A 17,374-nucleotide genomic window follows, 5' to 3' on the forward strand; every position below is an offset into this window, starting at 1 on the left:
TACAAAGCCATGCTGACTATCCCAAATCAGTCCTTGCCTTTCCAAATATATGTAAATCCTGTTCCTCAGGATTCCCTTCAACAACTTGCCCACCACTGATGTCAGGCTCACCAGTTTATATTTCCGAGTTTTCCATACCACCTTTCTTAAATAGTTGGCTAATATTAGGCAACCTCCAGTCTTCCGACACCTCACCTGTGACTATCAATGATACAAATATCTCAGCAAGGGGCCCAGCAATCACTTCCCTAGCTTCCCACAGAGTTCTAGGGTACACCTGATCAAGTCCTGGGGATTTGTCTACTTTTATGCATTTCAAGACATCCAGCACCACCACATCTAATATATGGATTTTTTTAAGTGTCATCATCTATTTCTCCATATTTTATATCTTTCATGTCCTTCTCCATCGTAAATACTGACACAAAATATTGACAAAGTATTGTCTCCCCCTTCTCCTGTGGCTCCACGCTTAGGCTGCTTGCTGATCTTTGGGTGGCCCTATTCTCTCCCTTTTTTCTGTAATGTATTTCTATAAAGCTTTTGGATTCTCCTTAACCCTATTTGCCAAGGCTGTCTCATGTCCCCTTTTTGCCCTCCTGATTTCCCTTTTAAGTATACTCCTACTGCCTTTGTACTCTTGAGGATTTGCTCGATTTCTCCTGTTTATATCTGACTTGTACTTCCTTCTTTTTCTTAACCAAAACGTCAATTTCTCTAGTCATCTAGCATTCCCTACACCTACCAGCCTTTCCTTTCACCCTAATAGGAATGTACTGTCTCTGGACACTCATTTCACTTCTGAAGGCATCCCATTTTCCAGCTGTCCCTTTTACCAGTGAACATCTGCCCCCAATCAGCTTTTGAAAGTTTTTTTGCTGAATACTGTCAAAATTGGCATTCAATTTCAAACTATAACTGTTAGATCTGGTCTATCCTTTTCCATCACTCTTTTAAAATTAGTAGAATTATGGTCGCTGGCCCCAAAGTGCTCCCCAACTGACACCTCAGTCTCCTGCCCTGCCTTACTTCCCAAAAGTAGGTCAAGTTTTGCACCTTCTCTAGTCGGTACATCCATATACTGAACAAGAAAATTTTCTTGTACGCACTTAGCAAATTCCTCTCCATCTAAACCCTTAACATTATGACATTTCCAGTCTGTTTGGAAAGTTAAAATCCTCCACCATAACCACCCTATTATTCTTAAAGATAACTGAAATCTCCTTAAAAATGTGTTTCTCAATTTCCCTCTGACTACTAGGGGGCTATAATACAATCCCAGTAAGATGATCATCCCTTTCCTATTTCTGAGGTCCACCCAATTAACTTCCCTGGATGTATTCCCAGGGATATCCTCTTTAAGTACAGCAGTAATACTGTCCCTTATCAGAAGTGCCACTTCCCCATCTCTCTTGTGCCCCTTTCTAAACTTCCTATAGCATTTGTATCCTGGAACATTAAACTGCCAGTCCTGTTCATCCCTGACCTATGTGTCTGCAATTGCTATGATATCCCAGTTCCATGTTCCTAACTATGCCCTGAGTTCATCTGCCTTCCCTGTTAGGCCTCTTGCATTGAAATAAATGCAGTTTAACTGATCAGTCCTACCTTGTTCTCTGCTTTGTTCTTTCCTGCCCTGATTGTTCGACTTACTCCCTTTCCCAACTGTGCCAGTCTCAGATTGATCTCTTTTCTCATATTTCCCTGGATCCCATCACCCCACCTTAACTAGTTTAAATCCTTCTGAACAGTTCTCTCCAATCTCGCTGCCAGTATATTATTAATCTCCTTCCAATTCCGGTGTAGTCCATCCTTCTTGTACAGGTCACTTCTCCCCCAGAAGAGATTCCAGTGATGCAGAAATGTGAACCCATCTCCCATTCACCAGCTTCTCAGTCTTGCATTCATCTGCTCTATCCTCCTGTTCATACCGTCACTAGCTTGTAGCACCAGGTGTAATCCAGATATTACTACCCTCTAGTTCCTTTTTAAATCCCTGTCAAACTTTCTGTAGTCTCCCTTCAGAATTTCATCTTTTTCCCTTTCCTATGCCGTTGGTTCCAACGTGTACAATGACCTCCTGCTAGCCCCTCTCTCCTTAGAGAACATTCTGGACCCTGTCTGAGAGATCATTGATCCTGGCACAAGGGAAGCTACATATCACCATTCTGATTTTTTTGCTGCTGGCCACAGAAATGTTTGTGCTTCTTACTCGAGTCCCCTATCACAATTGATTGTTTGGAACCCAATGTACCCCAGATTACATTAGAGTCTGTCTCGATACCAGAAACTTGACTGTTCGTGCCACATTCCCCTGAGAGTCCATCACCCCCTACGTTTTCCAAAACCGTATTCTTATTTGAAATGGGGGTAGCCACAGAAGACTCCTGCACGACCTGCCTACCCCTCCTACCTTTCCTGGAGTTAATCCATCTGCCTGACTGTATCTGCAGTTTTTCTCCCTTCGTATAACTGCCATCCATCTCACCCAGCAGTTCTTGAGAATTCCTTATTGCCTGTCACTCCAACCAATCCATGCAATCTGATAGGAATCTTAACCAAACACACTTACTGCAGACATAATCATCAGCAGTAACATTGAAAGTCTCCCTAAACTCCCACATCCGAAAGGAAGAGCATGTCACTCTACCAAAGGCCAACTTTGCTCCTTCGCGATCTATAGGCCCAGAAAATAGCATTGTCTTTTTGTTCTTAAAAAAAAATGCTCCGAGCTAACTTGGTTCTTTATGGTTTGTATTTTTAAAATTTAATCCTGACAAATTTCAATAAGGCATATAATCAAGAAATAACCCATTCTGTTCACTGCTGCAGACTTATAGCAAGGTTACAAGTTAAAAACTTATGCACTTACCTGTTCCTGTGTTGTGAGCTCTCCTACAAGCTGTGAATTTCGCTGTTTAAATTTTACTGGATGCACTCTGTCAGTGTGGGTTTCTTTCTCTCTTTCCCTGCTGACCATGTGCTTGGCGCCTTTGTCTGATTTTGTTCCTTTTAAAAGTGCTGTTTTGACTTTTTCCCCCAAATTTCCAAAACAGTGCAATCCTGCAATTTGAGGAAATTACCTCCAACACTTCAAGTACCCCATCTCAAGTATTCCAGTTCACTCTTGGCCTTGCATGTTCAACCGCGTGTAAATTTGAAGATTTCATATCCTCTGTTGTCCTAATCAATGTTAAATCCTGTTCACCCATCACCTCTGTTTGCTGAGCTAATTTGTAGTTAAGAAATGCCTAATGGTTGCTTTTAAATTCTTGTCTCAATTTTCTATTTGCTATCTGATCTCCAGCCTTAGTAATATTGGTGCTGGTTCAGTTCTATTCGCATGAGCATCTCCATTTTTTCAGTGGTCCATATTGACGACCAACCATTCAGCTCCTCTTAAAAAGAATTTCCTCTCTGAACGTCTATGTCTGCTTTTAAGCATCACTCAATCTGCCCTTGCAACCAAGCTTTTGGTCATCTCTCCTGAAATCTTTGTCGTCTGATGTCAGATTTAGTTTTGTAATGCTGCTATAGAGTCCCTTTTTAACTGTATTAAAGTCCCTATTATATAAATGTGGTAGTGGTGTTATCACTGGATTAGTAATCCTGAGAATAATGCTGTAGCAGCATGGGTTCATCCCACTATGCTGTAAAGTGAAATTTGATGGCAGTAGATAAAAATTTGGAATAAGACTCCTCGACTAATAGTAACCATATTGATTGATTGTCAAAAGGCCACTGTGCCTTTTTTAACCACGACTTGTCTGACCTGCTTATAACTCCAGATCCATAGCACTCTGCCCTAAAATGCTCCTGATAATGGCTAATAAGTCATTTGGCTGTAACCTGCTACAATGCCTGACAAAAGCATGAATGCAGACAAACCACCTGCAGCATTCTCAGCCCTGTCAATCCTGCAAATATATCCCTCAGCTATGGTGAAATACAGTTGAGACAGAATTACCATGTGGGGCCTTATGACATTAGGTGAAAACATTTGGCTGCTGTTTACCTATTTCTATTTCTTTCTCTCTGTGTGTCTCTGTCTCGCTTGCTCACGTTCTCTTTACCCCTCTATCCAGACCAAACTAAATCGTTTTGTCGCCAAGTTAAACATCCTTTCAGGGTGGTAAGATCACAGAATGTACTCTGGATGTGCAACTTCATTGTCCACCACCTGCCAATCAAGTTGCTTGAGTCCTGTAGGAGGTCATGAGGGAACTTGACCTCATTCTTGCCAATCTGTGTAACAGGGGCATCTGACCATGAGAGTAGGAGTAGCCACCAGACACTTCTTGTGGAGGTTGTGTCACTGTCATCTTTCATGTTTAGTGCCCCTGTCGATGTGCAGCATGGGATATACTTCCAACAAGTTTGGTAATTCAAGATTGGGCTTCTGTGAGGTGCTATGAACCAATAGTAGAGTTGTATTCAGTCATAACTGAATATCTTCTGCTCTTACTCTTACCAGACTGGGTGATCGACCTTGGGTACAGTCAATTCTGTTGGAGGGAATCCAGCAAAATGTTTGTAAAAATGAATTGCGTACCTTGTGAAGCCACAATTTGGGGTTCTTGCATTCTAATCAGCATAAGGAGCATGACAGTTGTAGAGCAAAGCAATCTCTCAATGAACAAACCAGTCCTGCTTCATCCAGAATGGTGCTGAACAATTAAGAGTTCACTGGAGATTGTAGCTTCATCTTCAACATACAGAAGAGCCAAGCACATCAGTGCAAAAGACCATCCTGAAACATTTGCAACAATCATCAGCCAGAAATTCAGCTTGGACTATTAGTCTTGGCCTCTGGAGCTTCCCAGATCACAGGCAACAGTTATTGAACTATTTTGATTGATTCTTAAGTGAGGACAAAAACAACTGACGGCACTGGATATTGCATTGTTTATGGGTACAGAGAACTATTCTGCTCCAGAACTAGCCAAGCTGTTTGAGAATGGTTATTAATACTGGCATTCGGCCAGAAATGTGGAAAATTACCTAGTTATGACCTGTGCAAGTAGCAAGGCCAGTTCAACGCAGCCATTTATCACCACTTCAGTCTACCCTTAATCACCAGTTAAGTGATGTAAGGCATTGTTGACAGTGTCATTAGGTGGTATTCGACGGTCATCTACTTGCTCATTTTGAAATCTGATGCAGCCATTCTGATCCTGACTTTATTTCTGCATTTGTCCTATCTAAACGGTGGCAGATTCTTCCTTCAAACATGGACAAAACAGCTGAACTCAGGAAGTAAAGCTATTACGAGGGGGCATAGCTTTAAATTAAGGGATGGTAGGTATAGGACAGATGTTAGGGGTAGATTCTTTACTCAGCGAGTCGTGAGTTCATGGAATGCCCTGCCAGTAGCAGTGGTAGACTCTCCCTCTTTATGGGCATTTAAACGGGCATTGGATAGGCATATGGAGGATAGTGGGCTATTGTAGGTTAGGTGGGCTTGGATCGGCACAACATTGAGAGCCAAAGGGCCTGTACTGCGCTGTATTTTTCTATGTTTTTCTAAAGTCTGGATTAGTAGTGCTAGAAAAGCACAGCAGGTCAGGCAGCATCCGAGGAGCAGGAAAATCGACATTTAGGGCAAAAGCCCTTCATCATCCTGTTTTTACCTCAGGAAGTAAAATGCAGACTTTGAATGGAGCATAATGGAGCCCTAGCAGAACTGGAGTCGATGGGAATCTGGGAGAAAAATCTTCAGATTGGAGCCATATCTCGCACAAAAGAATATGGTTGTGATTGTTGGATGTTACTCATCTATGCCAGAGACTATCACCGTAGATGTTCCTCAAGATAGTATTCTATTCAACTTCAGCTGCTTGTCAATGTCCATCATAATGTCACAAGTCTTGATGTTTGCTGATTTCGTGCAATGTCCAGCCACACTTGGTACTCTTACTATTGTGATTCAATTCCAATGTGGTCAGCATTCAGAATTCAGCCATTAATTGATGAGTACATATGGAGAAGCAGGAGTAGTTCTTTCATGTCTATTCTATCACTAAGCTCATGGCTGATTTGATTACTCCACATTGCCTATCCTCACCAATTTTGTCTGTTTGCATATCCAGAATCTGTCTTAAAAAAAATATTCAAAGACTGCTTCCACTAACTTTTCGGGAAGAGTTTTGAACATTCTCAACCCTTTGAGAAATGTTTCCAAATTTCCATTTTGAATGAGAAATATGCATAATGTTAACGAGTGACCTGTAGTTTTAGATTCTTACTTCAAAAAAAATAATTATTCCAGGTCCACCCTGTCAAGACCTCTTGTATTTCAAACAAATCTCTTGCTCTTCTAAACTTCAGGTGCAGGTCTGGCCTGTCCAACCTTTCCTGATGAGACAACATTCCAATTTCAGATATTAGTCTAGTAGTCCTCTGATATGTTTACATTGTTTCTTAAATAAACTAATACTATGCAGTTTCACCAACAGTATCACCAATCCCCTGTATACCTGAAGCATAACCTCCCTACTTTGTATTCAGCTCCTCTTAGAATAAAAGTTAACAGTCTTTAGTGTTTTTGGTATGCGTTTTACCCACATTATGACTTTATCCAATCCATTCGTTAGGGTGCCCGAGTCATTCTGTAATTCTGAGCCTTGCAATCTGCCACCGTTTAGATAGGGTGCTTTTTTGATTTTCTTGCCAGAATAGTTGATTTCACATTTTCCCATATAGTACTTCCATTTGCCAGATCTTTTCTGACAAGGAAGCTAAAAAATTAGTTAATTTTATGTCCTTTTCACAACTTGCCTATCTTCATGTCATGATCTTTGACTCCACTTGTTTTTATCCCTTGTCAACCAGAAAATGAACTATTTGTGTCTACTGTTTGCTGTTAGCAATCCCATTTTACGTCCATGTCGAATATTATTTAATTGCGGTTTTATCTTTCCTGTTAATCTGAGGTACCTGAGTGCAGTACAGTGCATCCATTGGTTTCCCTTTGTGCTCAAAGTGTTGCCACCACAAACAACTCCATTAAATTGGTCGAATGTGATTCCCATCTACAGAACTCTGCCCAATTGCCTTGAATTTTTCTGAATACTATAATGCCATTAATAGCTTCTAGCATCTTTCCCATGACAAATGTAAAGCAAACTGGGCTATAGTTTTCTGTATTTCTGTCACAGTGAAATCCGTCAGGTGCTGGAGGCTTGTCAGCCTGCTGACTCAACAGTTTGCTCAGTACCTGGTGATTGTAATTTTCATGACTTTCACAGCTATTACTGTTGTTCATGAAGACCAATGCAAATATTTTTCAATTCAACTGTCAGCTCCTTTATTTTCCATTAATTTTCCAATACGTTGGATAACAGCATTCACTTTTTTTAAACATATCTAAAATTCTTACCGTTGTTTTTAAATTGCACACAAGCTTTCTCTCATAGTCTTAATTTTCCCTCTTTACTAATCGTTTGGTCATTCTTTGTTTTTATTGTCCCTACAGTCTTCACCTGACACCTGCTTTTGTGTAATTACGTGCTTTTAAGTTTGATATTTAACCTTTTCACTTAATCAAGGGCCTTCCCTTGGAATTTTTATTTCTTAATGGAATGTCTTCGTTCTTTGTCCAGAGGGTTTACTGATTAATGAATACTCTCACTTACGAATGTGATCTCGCACAGGACCAAACATATGAGTATTTCCTGTACAAGCAGCTCCTTTTATCTTGTCCTGTGTTGTGTTCTGACTTGCATACAAATAGATTTGCAAGCAGATTCCAGAATGGAACCTGTTTGCAAGTTGGGGACTGCCTGTATTTTAGTTTCCTCTTAAATATACTGTCATTGCATCTTTCAATCCATTAACCTAATTATTTTTCCCTTCCAGTTTACATTTATTAGCTCTGCCTTCATGCTGTCATAATTGCCCTCAATTAAATTCAAAATGCTGGTTTCGGATACAATCTTCTCCCTGTCAAACTGCGTGTGAACTTCGGCACTGTTGTGATTACTGCTACCTAGGAATATGATCACTAAGATCAATTAATCCTATTTTATCAAATCTTTGCTACCACATCCAGTATAATCTATCTGGCTGACCCCGGAGCATATACTAAGATACTGTCTCAAAAATATTCTATGAACTTTATACCACTTCCACAAGTCACTTACCTTTATCATTGCTCATCTCTATCCAAGCTATTTCTATGTCAGTTTTCATGAATTTAGTTATCCTTCCATAATTCGTTAGAAGTCCAACATTTGCAATTAATGTTGTTATGCTAGTACCAGGCAGTTACCATCTTCAAGAGAGTTAAGCCATCACCCAGATATATTTAGTGGCATTGCCATTACTGAATCCTGCTATATTATCAACACTTTGGGCATTACTGTTAACTGGAATCTGAGTTGGAGCAGCAGGATAAAAGCAGGTCAGAGTCTGGGATTTCGGTGTTGAGTAACTCCCACCTGACTCCAAAGCTTGCCTGCTAACTGGCATAATTCATGAATGTGGTTAAATATTGTCCAGTTGTTTGGATGAGTGCAACTCAGAACCATCCAGGAAAAATGTACCTTTTAGATGTTTGCTCCCTCCACTGTCACACAGTAGTAGAAGTTTGTATATCTGTTAAATGCACTGCACCAACTCGAGGCTTTTTAGACAGAACCTTCCAAACGTGTAACTTTTACCACCCAGAAGAACAAAAGCAGCAGATGCACAAGAACACTTAAGTTCCCTCCAAGCGATAAATAATCTTATCTTGGAACAATATTTCTGCTCATTCACTGGGTTAAGATCTTGGAACACACTCCCTAACAGCATTATAGGGGTACCTACACCAAATATATTACAGTAATTCAAGGAATTAGTTGACCACCTTCATGCTGAGCACATATAGGCATAGGCAATAAATGCTGACCTAGCTAGTGATACTTGTATCCTGTCCATAAGGGAATAAAATCTATATGAATGCAGGTGATTGTTCTTTGTTAAATGAATATGATTCGGAAAAGAGGTGTTTCTGGGTATTGCGCAAATATCCTGGATCATGTTGCCTCTGGGCAATAATATAAGCTTATGAAGGTCTGAGTTGCTTATTCATTTATTTATTGCAGAGTCTGAGGAAGAAGTAGAGGAACCTGAAGAGCGTCAGCCATCACCAGAAGCTGTGCAAGATGATAGTGGGGTTTACTATGATCCAGCTGTGAGGTAAAACAATGTTCTTTGCTTTTGGTTGATATTTTTTAGTTTTAATATCTAAAAATGCTCATTGTGTGAATTTAGTGGTTTCCCTTTAAAAACTTTGCTGTGTCCTTGAAAGATGCCCTGTGCTGCCAAGCTTGACATTACCACTTCTGGCATAGAATTTTCCTGAGTTTCCTGTTGAGACTTTTGCTGACTTAGTATTGGTAGTTTGCAATTATGTTCTTCCCCTCAAGTGGAACCATTTCACTCTGGCTTCCAATATATCAAAACCTTTGTGAATTTAAAACCCCTGTTAGATTCCCCCTCCTCATTTGTTTTTCACATGAGAATAGATCCAGTAGAGTAATTCAACACGGAAACAGACCCATTGGCTAAATGTGTCCATGTTTCCCAATCTAAACTCAATCTATTTACATGCATTTGGCCTATATTCATGCAGGTCTTGGGTTGCCTCCCCTGCCAAGCCCTTGGAGGAAGAGCGCCTCATCTTCCGCCTTGGGACCCTCATGGGATCAATGTGGGTTTCGCCAGTTTCCTCATTTCTCCTCCATCCGCCTTATCCCAGATCCAACCTTCCAACTCAGCACTGCCCTCTTGACCTGTCCCACCTGTCCATCTTCCTTCCCACCTATCTGCTCCATCCTCCTCTCCAACCTATCACCTTCACCCCCAACCTTGCCTACCGATCGCATTCTCAGCTACCTTCTCCCTAGCTCCTCCCATTTATCTCTCAGCCCCCTTGGGCCGCCACCTCATTTTGATGAAGAGCTTATGCTCAATGTCAGTTCTCCTGCTCCTTGGGTTCTGCTTTACTGGTTGTGCCTTTCCAGCGCCACGCTGTTCGACTCTGATCTCCAGCATATGCAGTGCTAACCTTTCTCCCTATATTCTTCTGAACCTTTCCTATTTGTGTACTTTTCCAAATATCTTTTAAATGTTATATCTGAACTTGCATCTACCAATTCCTCTGCAGTTCATACCACATGCGAACCACCCTCTGTGGAAAAAGTTGCTTCTCAAATCCATTTTTACATCTTTCTCCTTTCACCTCAAAATTATGCCTCAGAGTTTTTAACTCCCGAACACTAGGAAAAAAACCCTTACTATTCATTTTGTCTATACCCCTCATGATTTTATCAACCTTTACGAAGTCACCCCTCAACCTCCTGCCCTCCAGTGAAAAATGTCTTGGCTTATCCAGTCTTTCCTTATAACTTGAATCTTCCAATCCTAGTAACGTCTTTGTAAATCTTTCCTGCACCTTCTCACTTATTTTTCTGCCATTTCTCAATTGTTGCCTGTGGTATTATCCAGTGTATCTTTTAACATACCTATTACCCTTTCAACTTTCCTTTTATTAATGTGCCTGTAAAAGGTTTTAATTATTGTTTTATTAATGATTTATTTTATTGTTCCTCTTTGCCTTGCAGTTTAATAGCTACAGGATAGTTACTAGTTACAGAATTGAATTATATTGTGCAGTTTGAACAACAGTGCACCATGGGAATTGATGTCTGAGTAGACAGATTAAATCACAATTGTTCTTAAAATTTAAATTATTAATTATTAGGCAGGAACTTTCAAGACCTGTTTGGGGACAGATGTTCGCAGGTAAAGGGAAGGCTGGAAAATGGGAAGCCTTCAAAAATGAGATAACGAGAATCCAGAGACAGCATATGCCTGTTAGGGTAAAAGGCAAGGCTGGTAGGTTTAGGGAATGCTGGATGACTAGAGAGCCAGAGGTTTTGGTTAAGAAAAAGTATCAAGCATATGTGAGGTACAGACAGGAGGAATCGAGTGAATCCTTAGATTATGAAGGCAGTAGGAGTATACTTGAGGGAAATCAGAGAGCAAAAAGGGAGCATGAGAGAGCTTTGCAAATAGGCTGTAACAAGAAATCAAAGGACTTTTATAAATATGTTAAAAATAGGGCCCTCAAAGATCAGTAAGGTAGCCTTTCCGTGGAGCTGCTGTAGATGGGGTGATACTAAATCAGTATTTTGCATCATTGTTTACTGTGGAGAAGGACATGGAAGATGTAGGATGTGGGGAAATGTGGAAAAATGTCCATATTACAGAGGAGGTAGTGCTGGATGTCTTGAAACGCATAAAAGTAGATAAATTTCCAGGACCTGATCAGGTGTACCCTAGCAATCTGTGGGAAGCTTTTTAATTCATTTGTGGGACTTTGACGTCACTGGCTGGCCAGCATGGATAGCCTATTCCTACTTGCCCTTGAGAAGGTGGTGGGCAACTGCCTTCTTGAATCGCTGCAGTCCACTTGCTGTAGGTTGACCCACTATGCCAGTAGGGAGGGAATTCCAGGATTTTAACCTAACGTTTGTAGGAATGGTATGTTTCCAAGTCAGAGCAGTGAATTGCTTGGAGGGGAACTTGCAGGCAGTGGTGTTTCTAAGTACCTGCTGCACTTGTCCTTCTGGGTGGAACTGGTTGTGGGTTTTGAAGACACTGTCTAAGAATCTTTGGTGCATTTCTGCAGTACATCTTGTAGATAGTATGCACTTCTGGTACTGAGCATCAGTTGTGGAGGGATTGAATGTTTGTAGATGTGCCAATCAAACAGGTTGCTTTGTCTTTGATGGTGTCAAGCTTCTTTAGTGTTGTTGGAGCTGCACCCATCCAGGCAAGTGGGATATATTTCATCACGCTCCTAACTTGTGCCTTGTATATGGTGGATAGAATTTGGGGTGTCAGGAGGAGTGTTACTCGCCACAGTATCCATCATCTCTGACCTGCTCTTGTCGTCACTGTTTATGTGGTGAGTCCTGTTGAGTTTCTGGTCAGTGGTAACCCTAAGGATATTGACTGGGGTATTCAGTGATGGTAATACAGTTGAATGTCATTGGGCGGTGGTTAGTGTCTCTTATTGGTGATGGACATTGTCTGGCATTTGTGCGGCTAGAATGTTACTTGCCATTTGTCGGCCCAAGCCTGGATATCATCCAGGTCTTGTTGCATTTGAGCACTGACTGTTTCAGTATCTGAGGAGTTGTGCATGGTGCTGATCATTGCAGTCATCAGCGAATATCCCTGCTTCTGACAGAGGGTAGGTCGTTGAATAAGCAGCTGAAGATTGTTGGGCCTTGGATGCTACCTGAGGGAGTCCTGGAGCTGAGATGACTGACTCTTCACAACCACAGCCATCTTCCTTTGTGCCATGTATGACTCTAACCAATGGAGTGTTTGCCCCCGATATCCATTGATTCCAGTTTTGTTAGGGCTCCTTGATGCCATACACTATCAAATGCGGCCTTGATGTCAAGGGCTGTTACTATCACCTTACCTCTGGAATTCAGTTCTTTTGCCACTGTTTGAACCAAAGCTGTAATGAGATCAGATGAAACCCAAACTGGGCATCACTAAGCAGGTTGTTGCTGAGCAGGTGCTGCTTGATAGCACCGTTGATTACCCCTTCCATCACTTTACTCATGACAGAGAGAGTAGCTTGATTGGGCAGTAGTTGGTCGGGTTGGATTTGTTCTGCTTTGGACATAATGGGCAATTTTCCACATTGTCAGGTAGATGCCAGTGTTCTATCTGTACTGGAAGAGCTTAGCTAGGAGAATGTCAGATTCTGGAGCACACCTCTTCAGTACTATTGCTGGAATGTTATTGGGGCCCGTAGCCTTTGCAGTAGCCAGTGCCTCCAGCCATTTCTTGATATCATGTGGAGTGAATCGAACTGGCTGGAGATGGATGTCTGTGATGCTGGGACCACTGGAGGAGGCAGAGGTAGATCATCCACTCGGCACTTGTGACTAAAGATTGTTGCAAATTCATCAGCCTTATCTTTTGCACTGATGTGCTGGGCTCCTCCATCATTGCAGATGGGGATATTTGTGGAGCCTCCTCCAGAGACTTGTTTAATTGTTCATCACCATTCACCATGTGGAAGGACTGCAGAGCTTAGATCTGATCTGTTGGTTGTGGGATCGCTTAATTGTCTGCAACTTGCTGTTTATGCCATTTGGCACACAAGTAGTCCTGTATGGTAGCTTCACCAGTTGATATTTCATTTTTAGGTATGCCTGATGATGCCCTCCAACACTCTCCACTGAACAGGGTTGATCCCCTGGCTTGATGGTATCGGTTGAGTGGGGGATATGCCAGGCCATGAGGTTGCAGATTGTGCTGGAGTACAGTTCTGCTGCTGTTGATGGCACACATCATCTCATGGATGCCCAGTCTTGAGCTACTAGATCGTGTCAAAGTCTGTCCAGTTTAGTACGGTGATAGTGCCACACAACACGATCAAGGTTATTCTCAGTGTGAAGGCTGGACTTCATCTGCACACGGACAGTGCTGTGGTCACTTCTATCCGTACTATCATGGACAGATGCTTTTTCAGTCAGCAGATTAGTAAGGATGAGGTCAAGTATGTTTTCTTTGCCTGTTGTTGGTTCCATCAGCAACTGCAGACCCTGTCTAGCAATTATATCCTTTAGGACCTGACCAACCTGATCAGTAATGCTGCTGCTGAGTCATTCTTGATGGTGGACGTTGAAATCCCCCAACCAGAATACATTTTGCACCCTAGGGAAGTGATTGCTGCGCCCTGCCTGAGGTAATTGTATCATCAACAGTCACAGGTGAGGTGCCAGAAGATTGGTTAATGTGGTGTGACTATTGAACAAAAGTTGTAAGGAACCGTCAGGGGACTATAGACTGGTGAGCCTGACATCGGTGGTGGGCAAGTTATTGGAGGGAATCCTGAGGAACAGGATGGACATTATTTGGAAAGGCAAGGACTGATTAGGGCTAGTCAGCATGGCGTTTTCAGGGGAAAATCATGTCTCATGAACTTGATTGCGTTTTTTGAAGACTTAATGAAGGGGATTGAGGGCAGATCAGTAGCCGGGATCTGTATGGACTTCAGTAAGGCATGCAAAAAGGTTCCTCATGGTAGACTGGCTAAAAAGTTAGATCTCATGGAATGCAAGGGAACTAGCCATTTGGATACAGAACTGGCTCAAAGGTAGAAGACAGGGTGGTGGTGGAGGGTTGCTTTTCAGAATGGAGGTCTGTGACCTGTGGAGTGCCACAAGGATCGGTGCTGGGTCCATGACTGTTGAGCATTTATATAAATGATTTGGATGTAAATATAGGAGGTATAGTTTGTAAGTTTGCAGATTACGCCAAAATTGGAGGTGCAGTGGTCTGCGAAGATGGTTACCTCCGATTACAATGGGATCTTGATTAGATGGGCCAGTGTGCTGTGAAATGGCAGATGGAGTTTAATTTAGATAAATGTCAGGTGCTGCATTTTGGAAAGGCAAATCAGAGCAGGACTTATATTCTTAATGGTAGGGTCCTAGTGAGTATTGCTGAACAAAGAGACCTTGGAGTGCAGGTTCATGGTTCCTTGAAAGTAGAATCACAGGTAGATAAGAGTGAACAAGTTGTTTGTTATGCTTTCCTTTATTGGTCAGAGCATTGAGTATGAGTTGGGAGGTCATGTACTGTACAGGGCATTGGTTAGACTACTTTTGGAATATTGTGTGCAGTTCTGGTCTCCTTCCTCTCAGAAGGGTGTTGTGAAACGTGAAAGGGTTCAGAAAAGATTTACAAGGATGTTGCCATAGTTGGAGGATTTGAGCTATAGGGAGAGGCTGAATAGGCTGTCTTCCCTGTCGTGTTGGAGGCTGAGGGGTGACCTTAGAGGTTCAGGAAATCATGAGGGGCATGGATAGATTAAATACACAAAGTCTTCTCCCTGGGGTGGGGAGTCCAGAGCTAGAGAACATAGAGTTAGGGTGAGAGGGGAAAGTTATAAAAGAGACCTAAGGGGCAACATTTTCACACACTGTTTGTGTAATGAATGAGCTGCCAGAGGAAGTGGTGGAGGCTAGTACAATTACAGCATTTAAAAGTTATTTGGATGGGTATATGAAAGGAAGGGTTTAGAGGGATATGGGCCAAGTGCAGGAAATGGAGGCTAGATTAGGTTAGGATATCTGGTCAGCATAGACGAGTCAGACCAAAGGGTCTGTTTCTGTGCTGTACAGAATGACTCTATAATTGCCTTCAGAAATTAAAGTGTATTTATGTTCTGCAGATGCTTCCTAGTCTCATCTTTTTGATTCGTTTTGTTTTTATTCACTCTTGGGATGTGGGTGTTTCTGGCTCGGCCAGCATGTATTGCCTGTCCTTAGTTGTCCTTGAGATGGTGGTGTGAGCTGCTTTCTTGAAAACTGCTACAGTCTTTTTGCTGTAGGTAGAGCCACAGTACTGTTAGGGAGGGAATTCAAGATTTTGACCTGGCATCACTGAAAGAACAGTGATTCTAGGACAATGGTGAGTGACTTGGCCAGAAACTTGCATGTGGTCGTATTCTCAAATATGTCTGCTGTTCTTGAGCTTCTTGATAGCAGTGGCTGTGGGTTTGGAAGGTGTTATTTGGGGAGTTGTGAATTTCTGCAGTGCATCTTGTAAATGGTATATGCTGCTACTACTGATTTGGTGGTGGAAGGAGTGGCAAAGGTGAATATTTCTGACGTGTATTATCGACGGTGGACAGACCTTCAGTAGTAAAATGTGTTACTCACTGCAGGTTTCATAGTCTCTGGCCCGTTTATGTAGCAACAGTATATGGGTTAGTCCCGTTCATTTTCATATTGAGATTCCAAGGTATGCAAGGCTTATCGCTAAGTGTTGGAAAATGGGGTTGTTTTTGAGTGATTTGGATTTAATGGAGCAAAGAATCTTTTTCTCTGCTGTAGCCCTCTTCCTCCATGGTTCCATTTTATCTTGAATAGATTTCTTCTCATCTCCCTTTTTCCAATTTCGATGTTGTACATTTTACTTCCTTGAGTTTCTTCATTACTATTCATGATCTTATATGATCATTATTAGCCAAATGCTCCCTACTGTGCACTCAATCCACCTGAACCACAAACACCCATTTATAACATGCTACAGAGGTCAGAAATTCCTCCTCCCCTCCTTTCTCTTAACTCCATTATTTTTATCAATATTTAAGTGAGTTAGGTCCTCTCAGTCACTATTGTATGTTTTCCACATCTGTTAGGTTCCCCGGAGTATCACTCTCTCTATTTTGAGGCCTTTGCACTGTTATAAATGTGACTGAGAAATGCATAACTTTGTTCTCATTCTTTTTTATTCCCCATATTGTATACATTATTGAAAGGCAAGAAGGATGATTTTAGTAAAGACAAATGTGCCTTGTTAATAATGAAACCAAGCTGGCTGTGTGTCTGACTACCAAGCACTTTTTGACTGATGACATGAAATTAATGGTGCAGATACTTGGATTGCTGGACAATAGTTAATTAACTGATTTATTTAATCTGGATACACTGGATGTCTTTACTACTTTCATTGTCCAATTACAGTAATGGATTGGAGGAACCTTTAGAAGAACACATCGTTGCATCAGAAGCAGAACCAGAACCACCTGTGGAGGAGGTAAAGCCTGAGCCTGTGTTGGAGGAGGAAGTTCCTGAGGACCCTGTGGTAAAATCTCCATCGCCTCCACCTGCAGATCCAGCACCTGTTGTAGCTGAGGATTCCAGGGTATGAATATTATTTTGAATTTGCTGTAGAAAGCCTGTATCTAGTTCCATACTCTCTCTTGATTTCTTGTGATCGTAATTTTATGTATTCATTCACGTACGTGAGTATCTCTGGCTAGGCTGGCATTTATTACCAGTCTCTTAAATACCCTGTAGAAGGTGGTGGTGGTGAGTTTCTTTTTTTCAACAACTTGTTATTGGGATATAGCTTCGTCTAGAGTGCTGTTCGGGGGTAGTTTGAGGATTTTCCCACCGCAAGTGTAGAAGAAGTAGCAATATAGTTACTTTTTGTGATTGTATGTGCTTTGGAGGGGAATCTGCAGGTTTTGTATTCCAGAATCTGCTGCCCATATCCTCTGGATGGTAGGTACCATGTATTTGGAAGGTGCTATTGAAGGAACATTGGTGAGTTTGTTGTTGTATGTCCTGTGGATGGTGCATATTACTGCGATGTCTGTGGTGAAGGGAGTACATATTGATGGTGGGCAGGATGCCCATCAATCAGGCTTCTTTTTTCCTCATCAAGCTTCTTGAGTGCTATTGGAGTTGCCTTTAGCCAGGCAAAGATGTCTGTTCCATTGCATTCCAGCTATGTGCCCTATGAATATTAGCCAGGAAGTGGGTTTCTTGCTGTAGGATTCCCA

General features: G+C 41.8%; 1 protein-coding gene across 2 annotated transcripts in view; it reads left to right on the top strand.

The window, feature by feature from the left end:
• The window catches only part of g3bp1 (GTPase activating protein (SH3 domain) binding protein 1), a 47,199-nt gene that overhangs the window by 11,252 nt on the left and 18,573 nt on the right, over nucleotides 1–17,374 (top strand). For both annotated transcript variants that reach the window (XM_043703241.2, XM_043703240.2), the window contains exons 6-7: nucleotides 9,087–9,180; nucleotides 16,551–16,731. In XM_043703241.2, coding sequence (XP_043559176.1) covers nucleotides 9,087–9,180; nucleotides 16,551–16,731 — 275 coding nt within the window. The remainder of the gene's footprint in view (nucleotides 1–9,086; nucleotides 9,181–16,550; nucleotides 16,732–17,374) is intronic.

This window comes from Chiloscyllium plagiosum, unplaced genomic scaffold, assembly GCF_037043375.1.
Source record: "Chiloscyllium plagiosum isolate Xiang-an unplaced genomic scaffold, Cpla_swu_hap1 HiC_scaffold_16, whole genome shotgun sequence".
NCBI classification, from domain to species: Eukaryota; Metazoa; Chordata; class Chondrichthyes; order Orectolobiformes; family Hemiscylliidae; genus Chiloscyllium; species Chiloscyllium plagiosum.